Source organism: Saccopteryx leptura, chromosome 1 (assembly GCF_036850995.1).
Source record: "Saccopteryx leptura isolate mSacLep1 chromosome 1, mSacLep1_pri_phased_curated, whole genome shotgun sequence".
NCBI classification, from domain to species: Eukaryota; Metazoa; Chordata; class Mammalia; order Chiroptera; family Emballonuridae; genus Saccopteryx; species Saccopteryx leptura.
Window position 1 is genome coordinate 1203001 of NC_089503.1, and position 15194 is coordinate 1218194.

A 15194-nucleotide genomic window follows, 5' to 3' on the forward strand; every position below is an offset into this window, starting at 1 on the left:
TCACCGTAATAAAGGGTGGATTCAGGAAGAACGCTAAATGATGTCAAACGTGTCTGTACCTCCTAAGAACGCTTCCACGTGACACAAAGCCAACAGGGACAAAACTTAAGAGAGAAACAGGGACGTCCACAAGGTTTGGAGATTTCCAACACTTTTTAAAATCAGTAACCGAGCCCTGGCCGGATAGCTTGGTTGGTTAGAGCATCATCCCAAAGTGCAGAGGTTGCTGGTTTGATCCCCGGTCAGGGCACATACAGGAACAGCTTGACCTGTTCCTTTCTCTCTCTCTCTCTCTCTCCCTTCCTTTCCTGCTAAAATCAATAAATAAAAATGGGCCCTGGCCCGTTGGCTCAGTGGTAGAGCATCGGCCTGGCATGCAGGAGTCCCGGGTTCGATTCCCGGCCAGGGCACACAGGAGAAGTGTCCATCTGCTTCTCAACCCCTCCCCCTCTCCTTCCTCTCTGTCTCTCTCTTCCCCTCCTGCAGCTGAGGCTCCATTGGAGCAAAGATGGCCCGGGCGCGGAGGATGGCTCCATGGCCTCTGCCTCAGGTGCTAGAATAGCTCTGGTTGTGGCAGAGCAACGCCCCGGATGGGCAGAGCATCGCCCCCTGGTGGGCGTGCCGGGTGGATCCCGGTCGGGCGCATGCGGGAGTCTGTCTGACTGCCTCCCCGTTTCCAACTTCAGAAAAATACAAAAAAAAAAAAAAAAAAATTAAAGCCAGTAATCGATAAAGTAAATAAACGGTTCGGTGAGGCTGCAGACGGTCTGAAAACCACGGCCAGCAGACCTGGCGTGGTCGGCGTTTTATAAACACTGCCCACGAGCTGAGACAGCACGTCGGTCACGAGCCTCTAAGGCGCCCGGAGAGCAGGTCTGCAACCTTCCACGGGCTGGAATCATCAAAGTATGCTCACTCACGAAAACAGAAACCAGCCAAACGCCAATAACAACAGAAACTGTCCAGTCTGACCCATGAAGAGAGAGCGGACGGGAGGAGAAATGAACGGGGCCTCGGAGACCGGCAGGCTTCTGCAAAAGCCCCAACGTGCCTGAGCTGCCGCGGACGAGGAGCGACGCGCAGGGGACCACGGGCCAGGCGCACGCGGCGTGGGGACACGGGGGTCATTGTCCGGTGAGCATTGCCCTTCCAGCATCGCTGCCCGGATGCCTGGGCCCCTGGCTCTTCCGTCCCTGGTCCCTGTGGGTGGACACAGCATTGTCTCTAACTCGCTCGGGGGGGGCCAGTACGTGGCAGCCTTGGTCCTGCTGTTGTTCCCGGGGGAACCCGCTCGGCTGGCTGGGGGAGGCGGGGTGTCAGAGTCCACACGCTGGGCAGCCTGAGAGACGGAGGCCACCCCAGCCGGACCGGGGAGGGCAGCGGCCCAGAGCAGATGTGCACGAGGGCAGGTGCCTGTGCTCCTGCATGCCACTCTGCTGCTCCAGGTGTGAGAGTGAGCGCGCGCACACACACACACAGACACACACACCCCTGTGTTTGCCAAGCGGAGCCCAGGGTTCTTAGCCCTCAAAGTGGGTCCTGGGCATGTGTGCCCGGCCCGGGGGAGACCCAGCCCCCAAGGTGTTACAGGAGACTGCGTCTGTGGCTCAGACCCCCGCCCGAAGGATGTGCCACTTTCGGGAACATCCCTGGAGACCCAGCCGGTTTATTTGTGTTTTGGCTAAAACAGGAAACTTGGCTGGAGAGAGGCCTCCCAGGCAGGGCCGTGGGGAGGACACGGAGGGGGGGGGGGAGTCTATACAGTGCCCTGTGAATGCCGGTTCTCAGGCTGGCCAGGACTGTGCCATGTCCCCACCCTGCCCTCCGCCCCTGACAGTCACAGACCCAGGGTCATGGGGTCAGGTGTGAGAGGGAACTGACCGCTGTCTAGCAGGGGGATCTGGGCTTGCAGGCCTGCCCCAGGGTCTGCGAACACCCCCCACTTCAAAAGTAGTGGCAGGTAGGAGCCCCTGGGGGTGCTGAGGCCTGTCAGGGACTAGCAGGAGGGAGGGTGACCCTGGGGGGGGGAGAGGAGGGGAAGGACCCCCCCCCACGCCCCACACTGCCCTCCCGGGCCTCCTATGAGGCTGGTGGGAGCCCATGAGGCAGCAGGCTGGGCCTGTCTGGGGCAGGAGCTGGTGGGGGCAGCACCATGGGTCCTGGGCCTGGGCCCTCAGAACCCTGTTTGCCCAGTGATTCAGGTGAATAAACATGAGCACGCAGGCCCGGAGCAGTGCGCCCCGCCCCAAACCAAATCTACTTCCCCTCCCTTTCTCCTCCGCTCAGAGAGCACCCCAGCCCAACCAGGGGGGTGTCGCAGCCCCTCGCCCCCCCCCCCAGAGGCTGGCCCCACCCACGGGCACCTGGATGGCTCTCCCTCGGCCCCAGGGCAAAGCAGGAGGGACCCGGGCACCTCCGCCTTATCGCGGAAGTTCCTGGCTTGAGGAGGCTGGCAGCCCTCTGTCAACAGAGGGGAGGGGTCCTTTCAGCCGCTCTGCTCTGGCCCTGGCTGCGGGGCCTCCCGCCCACACTTCCTGCTCCTGGGTGTGGGGCCTGGATCCCTCTTTGTGGTGAAACCACTCTCCACCCCACGGAGGGGGGGCGGGGGGGACACGGCGACCCCTCCTCACACTGCCGAGTCCCCACCTGTAGCCTCAGAGGTCACAGCAGCTGCTCGTAGGGTGGGGGGGCCCTGACTTCCACGCATCCCCGCACACAAGGTGTGCATGGCGAGGCGGCAGGCTCGATCGGTGGGCAGCCGTGCCGTGGTTTTTTTTTAGGTGCCAGAGAACTGTAAAACTTAGTACTGGCAACCGTGTTACAGAGGAAAAGGCAGGCTTCTCGCCCCCTCCTCTCTGTGGAGAGTGGAGGGGGAAGAATGCGGGAGCTTCCGGGCTTGCAAGGACAGATGGGTCATCTGGTCATAGTTTAACTGTAGTTCTCTGGAAGGACTGAGGCCACTTGCTGGACAACAAAGTAGACAAAGGTTATCTGAGAACTTCCTCTTCCCCTTCAATAAGATCCTTTAGGAAACAATGTAATTTACATACCCTACACTGATTCTAACTCTCCCTCCCCTCCTGGAGTCCTGAGCGACGTATACTCTAGACAAAGGGGTCAGGAGCCCACTCCCCTTGCCTGAAAAACCTGCATCCTGGAACTGTTTCCTTATCCTAAGCGAAAACTTCTCACTGTTGTGGCAACGACCCTAGAAGATTTGGAAATGTCTTTAATATGTAAAACGACATTTATCGCTACTGTGTTAATATGTAAAACGACATTTATCGCTACTGTGTTAATATGTAAAATGACATTTATCACTATTGTGTTACCTTGTAAGTTTTAATGTGTAAGAATGTTTTTTCTTTTCTCCGACCTGTGGAGGAGCAGTGGATAAAGCGTGGACCTGGAAACGCTAAGGTTGCCGGTTTGAAACCCTGGGCTTGCCTGGTTAAGGCACATATGGGAGTTGATGCTTCCAGCTCCTCCCCCCCTTCTCTCTCTCTGTCTCTCCTCTCTCTTTCTTTGTCTCTCCCTCTCCTCTCTAAAAAAATGAATAAATAAATTAAAAAAAGAATGTTTTTTCTTTTAATAGGTCCTGTAGATAAATGTTGCAAGCTTATCAGTAAATGATATTGTATCATGCTCCCCCTCCTTTTCCCCCAACCTGTATGTGATCAAGTCTGTATAACCAGCCTCAGAGCTATAATCGAGGCTGCATGATTTGGGTTAGCTATACCCCGTGTAAGTCATATGTAGCCGGCTTATTAATAAATCTCCTCCTAAAATTTCTTCTGTATCCTGCCTCAGTGTCTCTATGTAACCTGCGGAATGAAGGTAATATACATTATAACATTACTTGTCCTGGATGTCGGATGAGCCCGGGAGGCATGGCATCTCCGGACACATTAAAACTCCCAAAAGCTGGAAAAATCAGCACAGCTCAGTGTCACCAACCTGCCTCACAGAAGGGGAAGTGGAGCTTTGCAAAGGCCATGCATGGCTCAGGGGTCGGGGGTGGCAGGCCCGTGAGGCAGGTGGGGGCACCTTCCGGGGACCAGACGCAGCACAGAGGACGTCTGGCTGATTCATCGGCTTGTTGGGCCCCTGGGGGCCACGGCCCTCTGATCACTGTTTCCCAGATGAGAAGCCCGAGGCAGAGAGGGCGGTGCAGTGGCCCAGCTGGTGGGTGGGTGGCCAGGACCCTGCCCTGACCTGACACCCCTCTCCTCCACCTGTGTCCCCTGCAAAGTGAGGAATAGCACAGCTCTTACCACACAAGGGTTTGGGATTTTTAAGGACTGAGCTGATTAAACAATGGAACTTTCCCCAAGGAGTGCCTGAGGCGTCCGAGCAGCTGGCCTCGTAAGTCAGGGTCACCGAGACCTGCGGGCATCGGGCTGGTGGGGCCTGCAGACAGCCGTCCACCCCACCGTGAAGGGGGAGAGACAGGAGCCACGACGGGCTCTCTGCTTCCAGAGTGCGGCTGGGCCAGGCCCTGCGTTTTGCCCAGAGAGGGGCTGGGAGGGGGCAGCTGTTGACATCTGGTTTGGAGTCAACAGTGGAGTGGGAGCTTTCCATTCCCCTCCTCACCCTGGTGGGAGGACACCAGCCCCACGGGGCCCCTTTCTTGCCCCGAAGCCCCGCCTGGCCTGGTGGAGAAGAGAAAGGCACGGGAGCCCCGCAGGGAGGGCTCAGCCCCCCCGGTGACCCCGGCAGCCCTGCGGATCCCCTGTGGGACCTCTGCTGGGACAGAAGTGACAAGCAGGGTAGAGACCCCGCAGTGAGGCAGGCCAGGGGGGACCTGGCCCCCACCCACATCACCGTGGCCAGGAACAGGCCAGAGGCAGGCTAGAGCCAGGGTCAGGGTTGAGGTCAGGCCAGGACTGGGCCTCATGTTCCTGGCTTCCCACTGTCTGCCTCCTTTACTGGTGGAGGAGCCGGAGGGCAGAGGAGTGGGTGGGACACCCCGAGTGGGTGGGGCACCCCAAGAGTGGGTGGGGCACCCCAAGAGTGGGTGGGTAGCAGCCCCGTGGCCCCGAGGAGACCCCTGGGGGAGTTGGGGGCTGCTTCTGTCAATCACAAGTCTGAAGACAGAGCACCGAGGACCACACTGCCCTGGGGGTCCCAGGGTCCAGGCGGCGTCTTCACCCGTCCCCGGGAGAGAGGGCCCTGGGCTTGCAAGAGGCAGCAGAGTGCAGGGACCGATGAAGTCCCCAAGTGCCCAGGCCATGCCCCCACCTGCAGGGTCCTTGTCCCCGGTTCAGGGCCGGGTCTGGGGCTGGCGGGCATCTCATCCTCGCCTGGGCAGCGCTGGTCCGGTCAGTGCATGCACAGGGCTCTCTGGTGCCCGCTTCCTGCTCCGAATCTCAGCACCTGCAGTGACTCAGCGGCCGGCGATAGCGTGATGGAGAGTGACACTCTGGGACGCAGCCAAGGCCTCCACCCGGTTCCCCACGTCTCTCCACTGTCCTCCTATCTCCATAGCAACGCCTGGGAGATTCCGTAGGGCGGGACCCTAGCCCCCTCCCTCCCTGAACTCCAGAAAACCCACAAGCTTATCAGATCCGGTGTATGGGCTGGGCAGCTCCCAGGGTCCCCAGGGGACAAAAGCCTTCTTGGGCCACCACCCTCCGCCAGGGCATCCCCATGTGTGCCTCCAGCTCCCTGCACACAGCTCCTCCCACTGTGGGTCCCCTGCCCGTGTGACCCTCTTCCTGCGAAGACTTTCAGGGACCCCTTTTCCAGATAAGAAAACTGAGGCTCAGAGAGGCAGCCTCTCACCCTAGCCTTGCCGGTCCCCCTGCCCCGCCCTTCCCTGGGCACGAGGCCCCGAGCTGGGCAGGGCTGTCACTGCCAGGCTGCTGTCACGGCCCCCCGTCCCCTCACGGCTTAGCCCCCAGTGGTACTGGGAAGTCACAGGGAAAGACCCTGGTTTTTGAGGCCGGGTCACTGGCCCCACACCTGCCCTGACTCCAAACACTTCCCCATGGGCCCCTCGAGAGCTGGGAACCCTCAGAGGAGAGCAGGCACCTGGCCTGAGCTTCCGGAAGGGTCCATGCTGGGCTGGATGTTCAGGGGACGGGAGGTTGGCCTGGTGGCCTGTGTCAGGTGGTTCAAGCAGGACCCAGGGCAGCCAGGCCAGCATGGACGCCAGCGTGGGCAGTGACCGCTGACCTGGAGCCCAGCAGTGGCCTGGGCAGCATCTTATGAGAGTGCTGCGGCCTGTGGGTGCCCGGGACGCAAGCTCAGGGTGGCTGATTGTGTCCACTGCCTGGGTGGGTCTGCTCAGCCTTGGACACGCAGGTCGTGACCCCTCTGAGGGCCAGGCTGGTGAGTCAGGTGGTCAGGGGTTGTGGCGTGGACTCAGGCCTGTACCTGTGCTGGGAGCGTGGACACTGGATGACCTGTCGCCTCCTTGCCTTTCTGGGGCGTGAGGAGGGCAGGTCTACATCACTCACACTCCCCCCGCTTGGGGCCTGGCCCCACCGCAGGCCCTTGAACTCCCCCCAGGCACTGGTCTGACGCCCACACTAAACCAGGCCTGTCTCCCCCCCGGCCTGCCCTGGGGACCCACCCCTGCCCTGCCCAGCCCCAGACGACCTGATGTCCAGCTCTAAGGCCAGGCAGGGAGTCCCAGAAGCTCTGGGCCCCCCACTCGCTGCCCCCCATCCTGAGCACCCCTTCTCCCGCGTGATCCCTCATCAACTCAATCTCTCACTCGCTCATTTCTCGTCCCCCTCCGCACGCCAAGGATGGGGGAGTTCTCTCTCCCCGGGACCAGGGCTGCATCAGGGTGGCTCAGGTGACCAGAGGGACTCGGGACAGACCCTGGGAGAGCAGGCGGCAGATTGTCAGGATGGCTTCGAGGTCCCTCGGATCCAGCCCCCCAGCTCCGCTGCCTCCCCACCCCCACTGGGGCTTCCTGGTCAGGCCCACCTGTGGACAGTGGAACTGCCCGCCTTGGCAGGGCATGTGGCCTCCCGGGAGGGGGAGCATGGACCCAGCCCCATGGGGGACCCGGGGCAGGGCCCAGTGCCCACACACATGGTTGGGGCCAGGTGTCCACACACTACGGTGCCTTTTTTGCCGGAGCCCGTTGGGACAAAGACCTGTGGGGGCAGTTTCTAAGCTGGGGCCAGCCGGCCTCTCCTCACAGGGTTGACACAGACACTCCTGCCCCTCAGAGCCTCAGGCCCACGGGTGAATCAAGCTGTCCACTGCCCACACAGGGCCAAGAGGCATGTGGGACCCAAAGCACAGCCGGGGTCCCAGGTAGCACTGGGCTGAGTCTGCATGGTGGGGAAGGGTCCTGTCACTGGGGGGGGGGCGTCATCCCTCCAAGTCCCTCTCTAGCGAGGGACAAACCAGACCTGTCTACCCCCCTGCTTGCTCTGGGGACCCACCCCTGCCCTGCCCAGCACGAGATGACCTGATGTCCAGCTCTAAGGTCAGTCAGGGAGTCTTGCAAACTGGGCCCCCCACTCGCTGGCCCTGGTGAGGAGACGGGTGGCCTCTCTGGGCACCAGGAATTCAGGGATCTGGCTGCACGGACGTGTGCCCAGAGAAGTTCTTGAGTGTGTGTGTGTGTGGGATCCAGCAAAGGGACACCTGAGGCCGGGATTGGGGAGCCCTCAGGGAGGCCGGGACTTGGGGAGCCCTCAGGACGCCAGCCCCCACCTGGCACACGCACTCATCTCTGCCTGGCTCCGGCCGCCGGCCAGCCCGAAGCGAGCACCCACTGTTTACCCGGGTGAGGGGACCCACGGGCCCGCCCCGCCCACCCACGTGAAGTCGCCGGGCTGGAGCCAGCTCTGGGGCTACAAAAGCCTCCGTCTGACTCAGGGCCCTCCTCAGTCTGCCCTGGGGCGTCCCTTCCTCCCCAAGATGGGCGTCGGCCGGAGGAAGCTGGCTCCGCTCTGGGCTCTGGCTGTGGCCCTGGCCTGCGCCCAGCACGCAGGTGAGACGCGCTCCGGGCGGCTTTCCCTGGCTGGCCCCGTCCACAGCCTGAGGTCCCGGCTGCTCCCCCAAGTCCTGGGGTGGCCTTGGTCCCGGGCGGGCAGCAGGCAGCTCGGAGGTCCTGTCCTGAGCGTGTCCGTGAACAGCTGCGGTGGTTCAGCCTGGCGCGGCTCCAGCTCGCCCACACCTCCCAGCTCCTGGGGCGGGGGTGGGGGTCTGGGGCTGCAGGGGGCCTGAGGAGGGGCAGCAGGGTTAGTGCCCCCCTTCTCCCCGCCAGTGGGCAGCCCCTGGCCCACACGGTCCCAGGCTCCAGTGTTCCCCTGCTGCTCATAGCTCTGGAGCCCCGGACCCCGTTCCCGCCCTCAGGGTTCTCGGGGTGACCCAGTACTGCCAGCCTCGACCCTGCCCTGACCTCACCTGGGATGAGTCCCGCCGGTCAGTGGCCCTGAGCGCCCCATTGAGAGCAAGCCCCTACCCACACTCGGCCCCCAAGTCCCCCCATCTGCTCCGAATTATCCGGCAGAAACTTGGCGGCCTCCTGACACGCTGTCGGGACCCCCCTGCATTTTAACGGCTGACCCCTCAGAGGCCGCAGCCCTGGGCGGCACCTGTCCGTCTTGTCCCCCACGTCCTGAGCTAGGACACTGGTGGTGGACACACTCCTTGTGAATAAATACAGAGTGAGTGAATGGTCTTGGAGACACTAGGTCAGGGCCAGGGGGACCCTCCCTAATGCTCAGGGACTGAGCTGAGGGGGTGCTCAACACCCCCAGCACCGCCCCCTCCCCGGGCTCTGCACAGGGAGAAGACCCCACCTCCTGAGTGCTCCATGCCTGCCCTGCCCCCAACTCAACTGCCCGCTCCTCTTCCCACAGGCGGGGTCTGGGACGGCGCTGCAGAGTCCAGCAATGAGCACCTGGATCTCCCTCCTGTCCCCCAGGGGCCCAGCGGTGAGTCCCCCCACCTGTCAGAGCTGCCCCACCCACCCCGGCCAGCGGACCCCGAGGAGGCCCTAACCTGGGCGCCTCCCACTCTGAGGACTTGGAGGGTGGGGGACACGGCCCTAGAGCTGGCAGGGCTGGTCACCTGCGGGTGGCCTGCTGTCTCCCCGTCGTGCTGCCGATGACAGGCTGCAGGGCCCGTTGAGTTCACACGTCCCTGTCCGTGTTTTAACTCCCAGAGTTCAGCCACAAGCGTGTGCTCTGGGCCCGGAGGCAGAGGAGGAGGGCGGGTGGGCGGCCTCCTGGGGCGTCTCGGGGCCCAGGCTGCAGGGGCACGGCCTGCAGTCCTCTCCTGGGGGGGGCAGGGCAGGGGGGCTGCAAGGGCCATCTCCCCAGGATGTCTTCCGGGGGGCTCGCCCGCCCCGCTCTCAGCACCTGCGGGACGGTTTCTGGGAGCAAGGAGCCCCCACTGGCAAACGGCCTTCCGGGCCACGTGGGCACGAGCGCTGACCGCCCCGGCTAGATGGGCTGGGAGGGGGTGAAGGTCATCGGAGGGAGAGCCGCTGGCGGGCCGAAGTCTCCGCTGCCCCCAGTGCCTACGACGGGCGGGCGGGCGGGCGGGCGGGGAGGCACCGAGGTGAGTGCCCCCTCGGGGTCTGCCAGCTGCGTGTCAGCCCACCCCTGCTCCTTCAGGTGACCGCGTCCTGGGGGTGACTGTGTTCCCGCCTCTGCGGACCACCCACGTGGTGCGAGGTGAGTGAGACCCGGCCGGAGGGGCGGGGCGGGGCCGGGGGCCGGCGTTGACGGGCCCTCCTCCCTCAGACCTGGGCGCTGGTTTTCTGGGTGGACGTTGACTCAGGGTTGGGAAAGGGCCACCCGGGTCCTGGCAGGTCGTCCCCAGACGCCTGCCCTTTGGGCAGCAGTGCGTCCCAGGCTCAGGAACGCAGGAGGGGGGGCACGAGCTGGGGTGGCGCCCTGAGCACGCCCGGTCGCCCTCCCCACAGCCCTGGACGCGGCGCACAACGGGCGGGTCTGCAGCACGTGGGGCAACTTCCACTACAAGACCTTCGACGGGGACATCTTCCACTTCCCTGGACGCTGCAACTACGTCTTCTCGGCGCACTGCGGGGCCGCCTACGAGGACTTCAACGTCCAGCTGCGCCGCGGCCCGGAGCCCAACGCCACCACCGTGGGCAGGGTCACCATGAAGCTCGGGGGCATGGTCCTGGAGCTGACCACGAGCTCCGTCCTGGTCAACGGCCGCCCGTGAGTTTGGCCCCCAGATGGCCTGGGGGCGTTTCTGCGTGGTCGTGGGGGGGGACATGGGGGGTCCCTAAAGAGTGCCTCCGAGTGGGGTGCTCCCCAGGCCCCGCCCTCGGCCACCTGGGCTCTCGTGCTGCCCCTGGAAGTGTCCCCTTCTCAGAGCTCCAGCAGGTCCCTTGTCCTTGTCATGCCTGCTGGCACCGTCCATGACACGGTGGACCATACGGCCCGAGGTCCAGACCCCCGTCGCTGCGTCCTCGCCGACCCCTCGTGCCTCAGCGGGCCCTCTCTCCACAGGGTTCAGCTGCCCTTCAGCCGGTCCGGGGTCCTTGTTGAGCACAGCACCAGCTACCTGAAGGTGGTGGCCAGGCTGGGCCTGGTCTTCATGTGGAACCAGGACAACAGCCTCCTGGTGAGTCTGGTGGGGGGAGTGGAGGTCAGGGGCACGTGCCCGCAGGGGAGGGCGCTCTGAGTGAAGGTGGGTGGGAGGGCCGCCCCCGCCCCGCGTGGCAGGCGAGGGTGGGAGTCCATGGCCTCTCCTTCAGCTCAGGACCCTGCCTGTCACGGCTCTGTGCCGCGTGGGGAAGGCCCACGGCCCAGGTCTCCTCCCCGGGGATGTCAGGCTCCACGCCTCGTCCGTCCTTGCTGTCCGGGACGTCCCTGGAGGGCCAGGTGTCTGACGGATGTGTCCTCTCGTTCCAGCTCGAGCTGGACATCAAGTACGCCAACCAGACCTGTGGGCTCTGCGGAGACTTCAACGGCGTCCCCTTCAATGAGTTCTTCTCACACAGTGAGCCCCGGGCACGGCCTGAAACGAGGCCCTGTCTCTGCTCTTCTCTCTCGAGCCCTTGACACCCAGCACGGGCCTTTTGTGAGATCCGCATAATATCCACGTCCCCTCACCAGGCCCATGAAACCCACCCATAAGGGGCTTCCGGCCCTGGGGGACCGAGCCTGGCCAAGTGTCCACTGACCCTGACCGGGAAGGTCCAATGCAGTCTGAGTCAGGCTCCGGGGGCCCGGCAGGGACTGAGTCACTCTCTTACACTCTGGGCCGCATGCTGGCCTCAGGCTTGTGTCTGGGGGGGGGGGGTCCTTACTTCATCTCCAGACCCCTGGGACCTCCTGTGTGGCCACGGCTTAACCCTACAGTGTGGGCGGGGGAGGCGGGCGTAGCCGGGACATCTCTGGTGCTGGAGGGCGGGGAGGGGGCCCCAGGAACCTGCGAAGTCCAGCACTGTGCTTCCTGCAGACACCAAGCTGACCCCCATTGAGTTTGGGAACCTGCAGAAGATGGACGGACCCACGGAGCAGTGTCAGGACACTGTCCCTGAGCTCCCGAGGAGCTGCTCAGTCGGCTTGGTAGGCCCCCGGGCGGATGGCTGGGGTCCTGCCCCCACAGTGACCGGGGGGCTGTGGTGGGCAAGGGGACTGAGAATCAGGGGCCTCCGGGGGGCTGTGGTGGGCGAGGGGACGGAGAACCAGGGGCCTCCGGGGGGCTGTGGTGGGCGAGGGGACGGAGAACCAGGGGCCTCCGGGGGGCTGTGGTGGGCGAGGGGACGGAGAACCAGGGGCCTCCGGGGGGCTGTGGTGGGCGAGGGGACGGAGAACCAGGGGCCTCCGGGGCCTGGACTCAGCCTCCCGCCCCCGCCCCAGGGCATCTGCGAGGAGCTCCTGAGCAGCGCCGTGTTCCTGGGCTGCACCCCCCTGGTGGACCCCGGCAGCTACGTGCAGGCCTGCCGGCAGGACCTGTGCCTCTGCCAGCACACGGCCGACCCGGCCCAATGCATCTGCCACACCCTCGCTGAGTACGCCCGCCAGTGCGCCCACGCCGGGGGGCTGCCCCCGGACTGGAGGGGCCCGGACCTCTGCCGTAAGTGTCCCAGCCCCCCACCGCCCACTGCAGCTGTCCTGTCTCGGGCCCTGAGGCAGGGGCTCGGTATGACTGCCCTCCTCCTCCTCGGGCCCTGAGGCAGGGGCTCGGTGTGACGGGACCCCTCCTCCTCGGGCCCTGGGGCAGGGGCTCGGTGTGACGGGACCCCTCCTCCTCAGGCCCTGGGGCAGGGGCTCGGTGTGACGGGACCCCTCCTCCTCGGGCCCTGGGGCAGGGGCTCGGTGTGACGGGACCCCTCCTCCTCGGGCCCTGGGGCAGGGGCTCGGTGTGACGGGGACCCCTCCTCCTCAGGCCCTGGGGCAGGGGCTCGGTGTGACGGGACCCCTCCTCCTCGGGCCCTGGGGCAGGGGCTCGGTGTGACGGGGACCCCTCCTCCTCGGGCCTTGAGGCAGGGGCTCGGTGTGACGGGACCCCTCCTCCTGCAGCCCAGACGTGCCCCCTCAACATGCAGTACCGGGAGTGCGGCTCCCCCTGCACCGACACCTGCTCCAACCTGGAGCGGTCCCAGGTCTGCGAGGAGCACTGCGTGGCCGGCTGCTTCTGCCCCGACGGTGAGAGGGAGCGCCCCCGCCCCTGCCATGACCCCCCCGACACCCGAGAACCACCCGATGCACCTGGGCCCCTGGGTCTGAGGGACCCCCCAGGGGCAGGACCAGCAGGGGCCGAGGGTCCGTCCCCTCCACACGCTCACGTGGTGGGTACCGCCTGCCCCTTCTGCAGGGATGGTGTTTGATGACATCGGCCAGACCGGATGTGTCCCCGTGTCTCAGTGTCCCTGTGTGTACAACGGGGCCACCTACGCGCCAGGGGCTGTCTACTCCACAGACTGCACCAACTGGTAGGACCCCGCGTCCTCCTCCTGTCCCCCAGATGTGCCTGGCGATGGCCCCCACCCTCCTGTTCCCCAGATGTGCCTTGCGATGGCCCCCACCCTCCTGTCCCCCAGATGTGCCTGGCAATGGCCCCCACCCTCCTGTCCCCCAGATGTGCCTTGTGATGGCTCCCACCCTCCTGTCCCCCAGATGTGCCTTGCGATGGCCCCCACCCTCCTGTCCCCCAGATGTGCCTTGTGATGGCTCCCACCCTCCTGTCCCCCAGATGTGCCTTGCGATGGCCCCCACCCTCCTGTCCCCCAGATGTGCCCTGGGGTGGCCCCCACCCTTCTGTCCCCCCAGATGTGCCCTGGGGTGGCCCCTCTGGGGGTGGCTGCCTGGACACTGGTCATCCTCTCCCATTCGGGGTCCCGGGCAGAGGCCGCTGGGCTCCAGTCTGTGTGAGCCCAGACTGTGTGAGCCCGGGGAGAGAGCGAGGCGGAGGCGGGGCTGGACGCTGAAGGGCCGGCCCCTCTGACGTCTCCCCGCCCCCAGCACCTGCGCTGGAGGCTGGTGGAGCTGCCGGGAGGTTCCGTGCCCGGGCACCTGCTCCGTGCTGGGAGGCGCCCACTTCTCCACGTTCGACGCGAGGCTGTACACCGTGCACGGGGACTGCAGCTACGTGCTGGCCAAGGTGCGCCGGCCTCCTCGCCGGGACAGGGGCTCCCAGGACGGCGCCCCGCTGCGGGTCCACAGCCAGCCCTCCCCACGCCAGCCTCCCGGGGTTCCCAGGGTGGGCGGTGAGGAGGGGAGGGGGCGGGGGCTGGGCGGGGCCTGAGGACCTGTGTCTGCAGCCCTGTGACAGCAGCGCCTTCACCGTGCTGGTCGAGCTGCGCAGGTGCGGCCTGACCGACAGCGAGACCTGCCTGAGGGGCCTCACACTGAGCCTGGGCGGCGGGCAGACGGTGAGTGCAGACCCCGGGAGCCGGGGGCCCGGCGCAGACTCACGGCAAGTGGCCTCCCTGCCCTAAGCCCTTGGCCCTGGCGCGGGCAGAGCATGCCAGGCGTGGCCCCAGGACCCTCCCGCCGGCCCCATGCGCCGGTCCATCTCTGTGTGTCCTCCGAGTGACCGTCCCCAAAGGAGCAGCTTGGCGGGCAGGCACCAGAGCCTCCATGCCTGTTCCCACCGGCCTGCGAAGGGGGTGGTGGCTTCTCCGTTTTATAAAATTGCTTTGGTTTTTACATGTTTTTTTTTTTTTTTTTTTTGTATTTTTCTGAAGCTGGAAACGGGGAGAGACAGTCAGACAGACTCCCGCATGCCCCCGACCGGGATCCACCCGGCACGCCCACCAGGGGGCGACGCTCTGCCTACCAGGGGGCGATGCTCTGCCCCTCCGGGGCGTCGCTCTGCTGCGACCAGAGCCACTCTAGCGCCTGGGGCAGAGGCCAAGGAGCCATCCCCAGCGCCCGGGCCATCTTTGCTCCAATGGAGCCTTGGCTGCGGGAGGGGAAGAGAGAGACAGAGAGGAAGGAGAGGGGGAGGGGTGGAGAAGCAGATGGGCGCCTCTCCTGTGTGCCCTGGCCGGGAATTGAACCCTGGTCCCCCCCACGCCAGGCCGACGCTCTACCGCTGAGCCAACCGGCCAGGGCCCATGATTTTTAAAACGCACAGTCCTCAGTCCTTGTAGAAAACTTGGGATGAGCCTGGGGCCCCCGGGCGGACTGGTCACCAGCTCCTCCCCCCCATGGGGGTGGAGGTCTCGGGGACACAGCCTCCGGGGGGCAGCTGGACACCACCCGCCGTGTGGCCAACGCACCCCTGCTGCCCCCAGGTCGTCGTGGTCAAGGCCAGCGGGGAGGTGTTTGTGAACCAGATCTACACCCAGCTGCCCGTCTCTACAGGTAAGGGCACCGGCCCCAACCCCTCCCCCGGGGGTCCCGCCTCTAGGACCCCACTGAGACCCTCGTCCCCTGTGTCCGCAGCCAATGTCACGCTCTTCAGACCCTCGACCTTCTTCATCATTGCGCAGACCAACCTGGGCCTGCAGGTGGAGGTCCAGCTGGTGCCCACCATGCAGGTGTTCCTGAGGCTGGCGCCTGGGTTCCGGGGCCTGACCTGCGGTAAGGGTCCCCGCCTGCCCTCAGTGCCAGGGCCCACCCTGGGCGGCCGGGGGCTCGGGGCCTCACGCGGCCTCCCCGCCCCCCAGGTCTCTGCGGGAACTTCAACCAGAACCAGGCCGACGACTTCCGGACCCTCGGTGGCGTGGTGGAGGGCACGGCGGCCGCCTTCGCCAATACCTGGAAGACCCAGGCCGCCTGCCCCAA

The 15194-nt window shown here is 65.1% G+C and overlaps 1 protein-coding gene across 1 annotated transcript in view; it reads left to right on the plus strand.

The window, feature by feature from the left end:
* The first annotated feature begins 7861 nt into the window (after window positions 1–7861).
* LOC136398295 (mucin-5B-like) overlaps window positions 7862–15194 on the plus strand; it is a 78410-nt gene continuing 71077 nt past the window's right edge. Inside the window, exons 1-14 of the mRNA XM_066372661.1 lie at window positions 7862–7960; window positions 8835–8909; window positions 9594–9653; window positions 9905–10166; window positions 10461–10575; window positions 10866–10953; window positions 11416–11525; window positions 11820–12036; window positions 12483–12608; window positions 12778–12895; window positions 13425–13563; window positions 13724–13834; window positions 14702–14771; window positions 14853–14990. Of these exons, the coding sequence (XP_066228758.1) occupies window positions 7888–7960; window positions 8835–8909; window positions 9594–9653; window positions 9905–10166; window positions 10461–10575; window positions 10866–10953; window positions 11416–11525; window positions 11820–12036; window positions 12483–12608; window positions 12778–12895; window positions 13425–13563; window positions 13724–13834; window positions 14702–14771; window positions 14853–14990 (1702 nt within the window). The 5' untranslated portion in view covers window positions 7862–7887. The remainder of the gene's footprint in view (window positions 7961–8834; window positions 8910–9593; window positions 9654–9904; window positions 10167–10460; window positions 10576–10865; window positions 10954–11415; window positions 11526–11819; window positions 12037–12482; window positions 12609–12777; window positions 12896–13424; window positions 13564–13723; window positions 13835–14701; window positions 14772–14852; window positions 14991–15194) is intronic.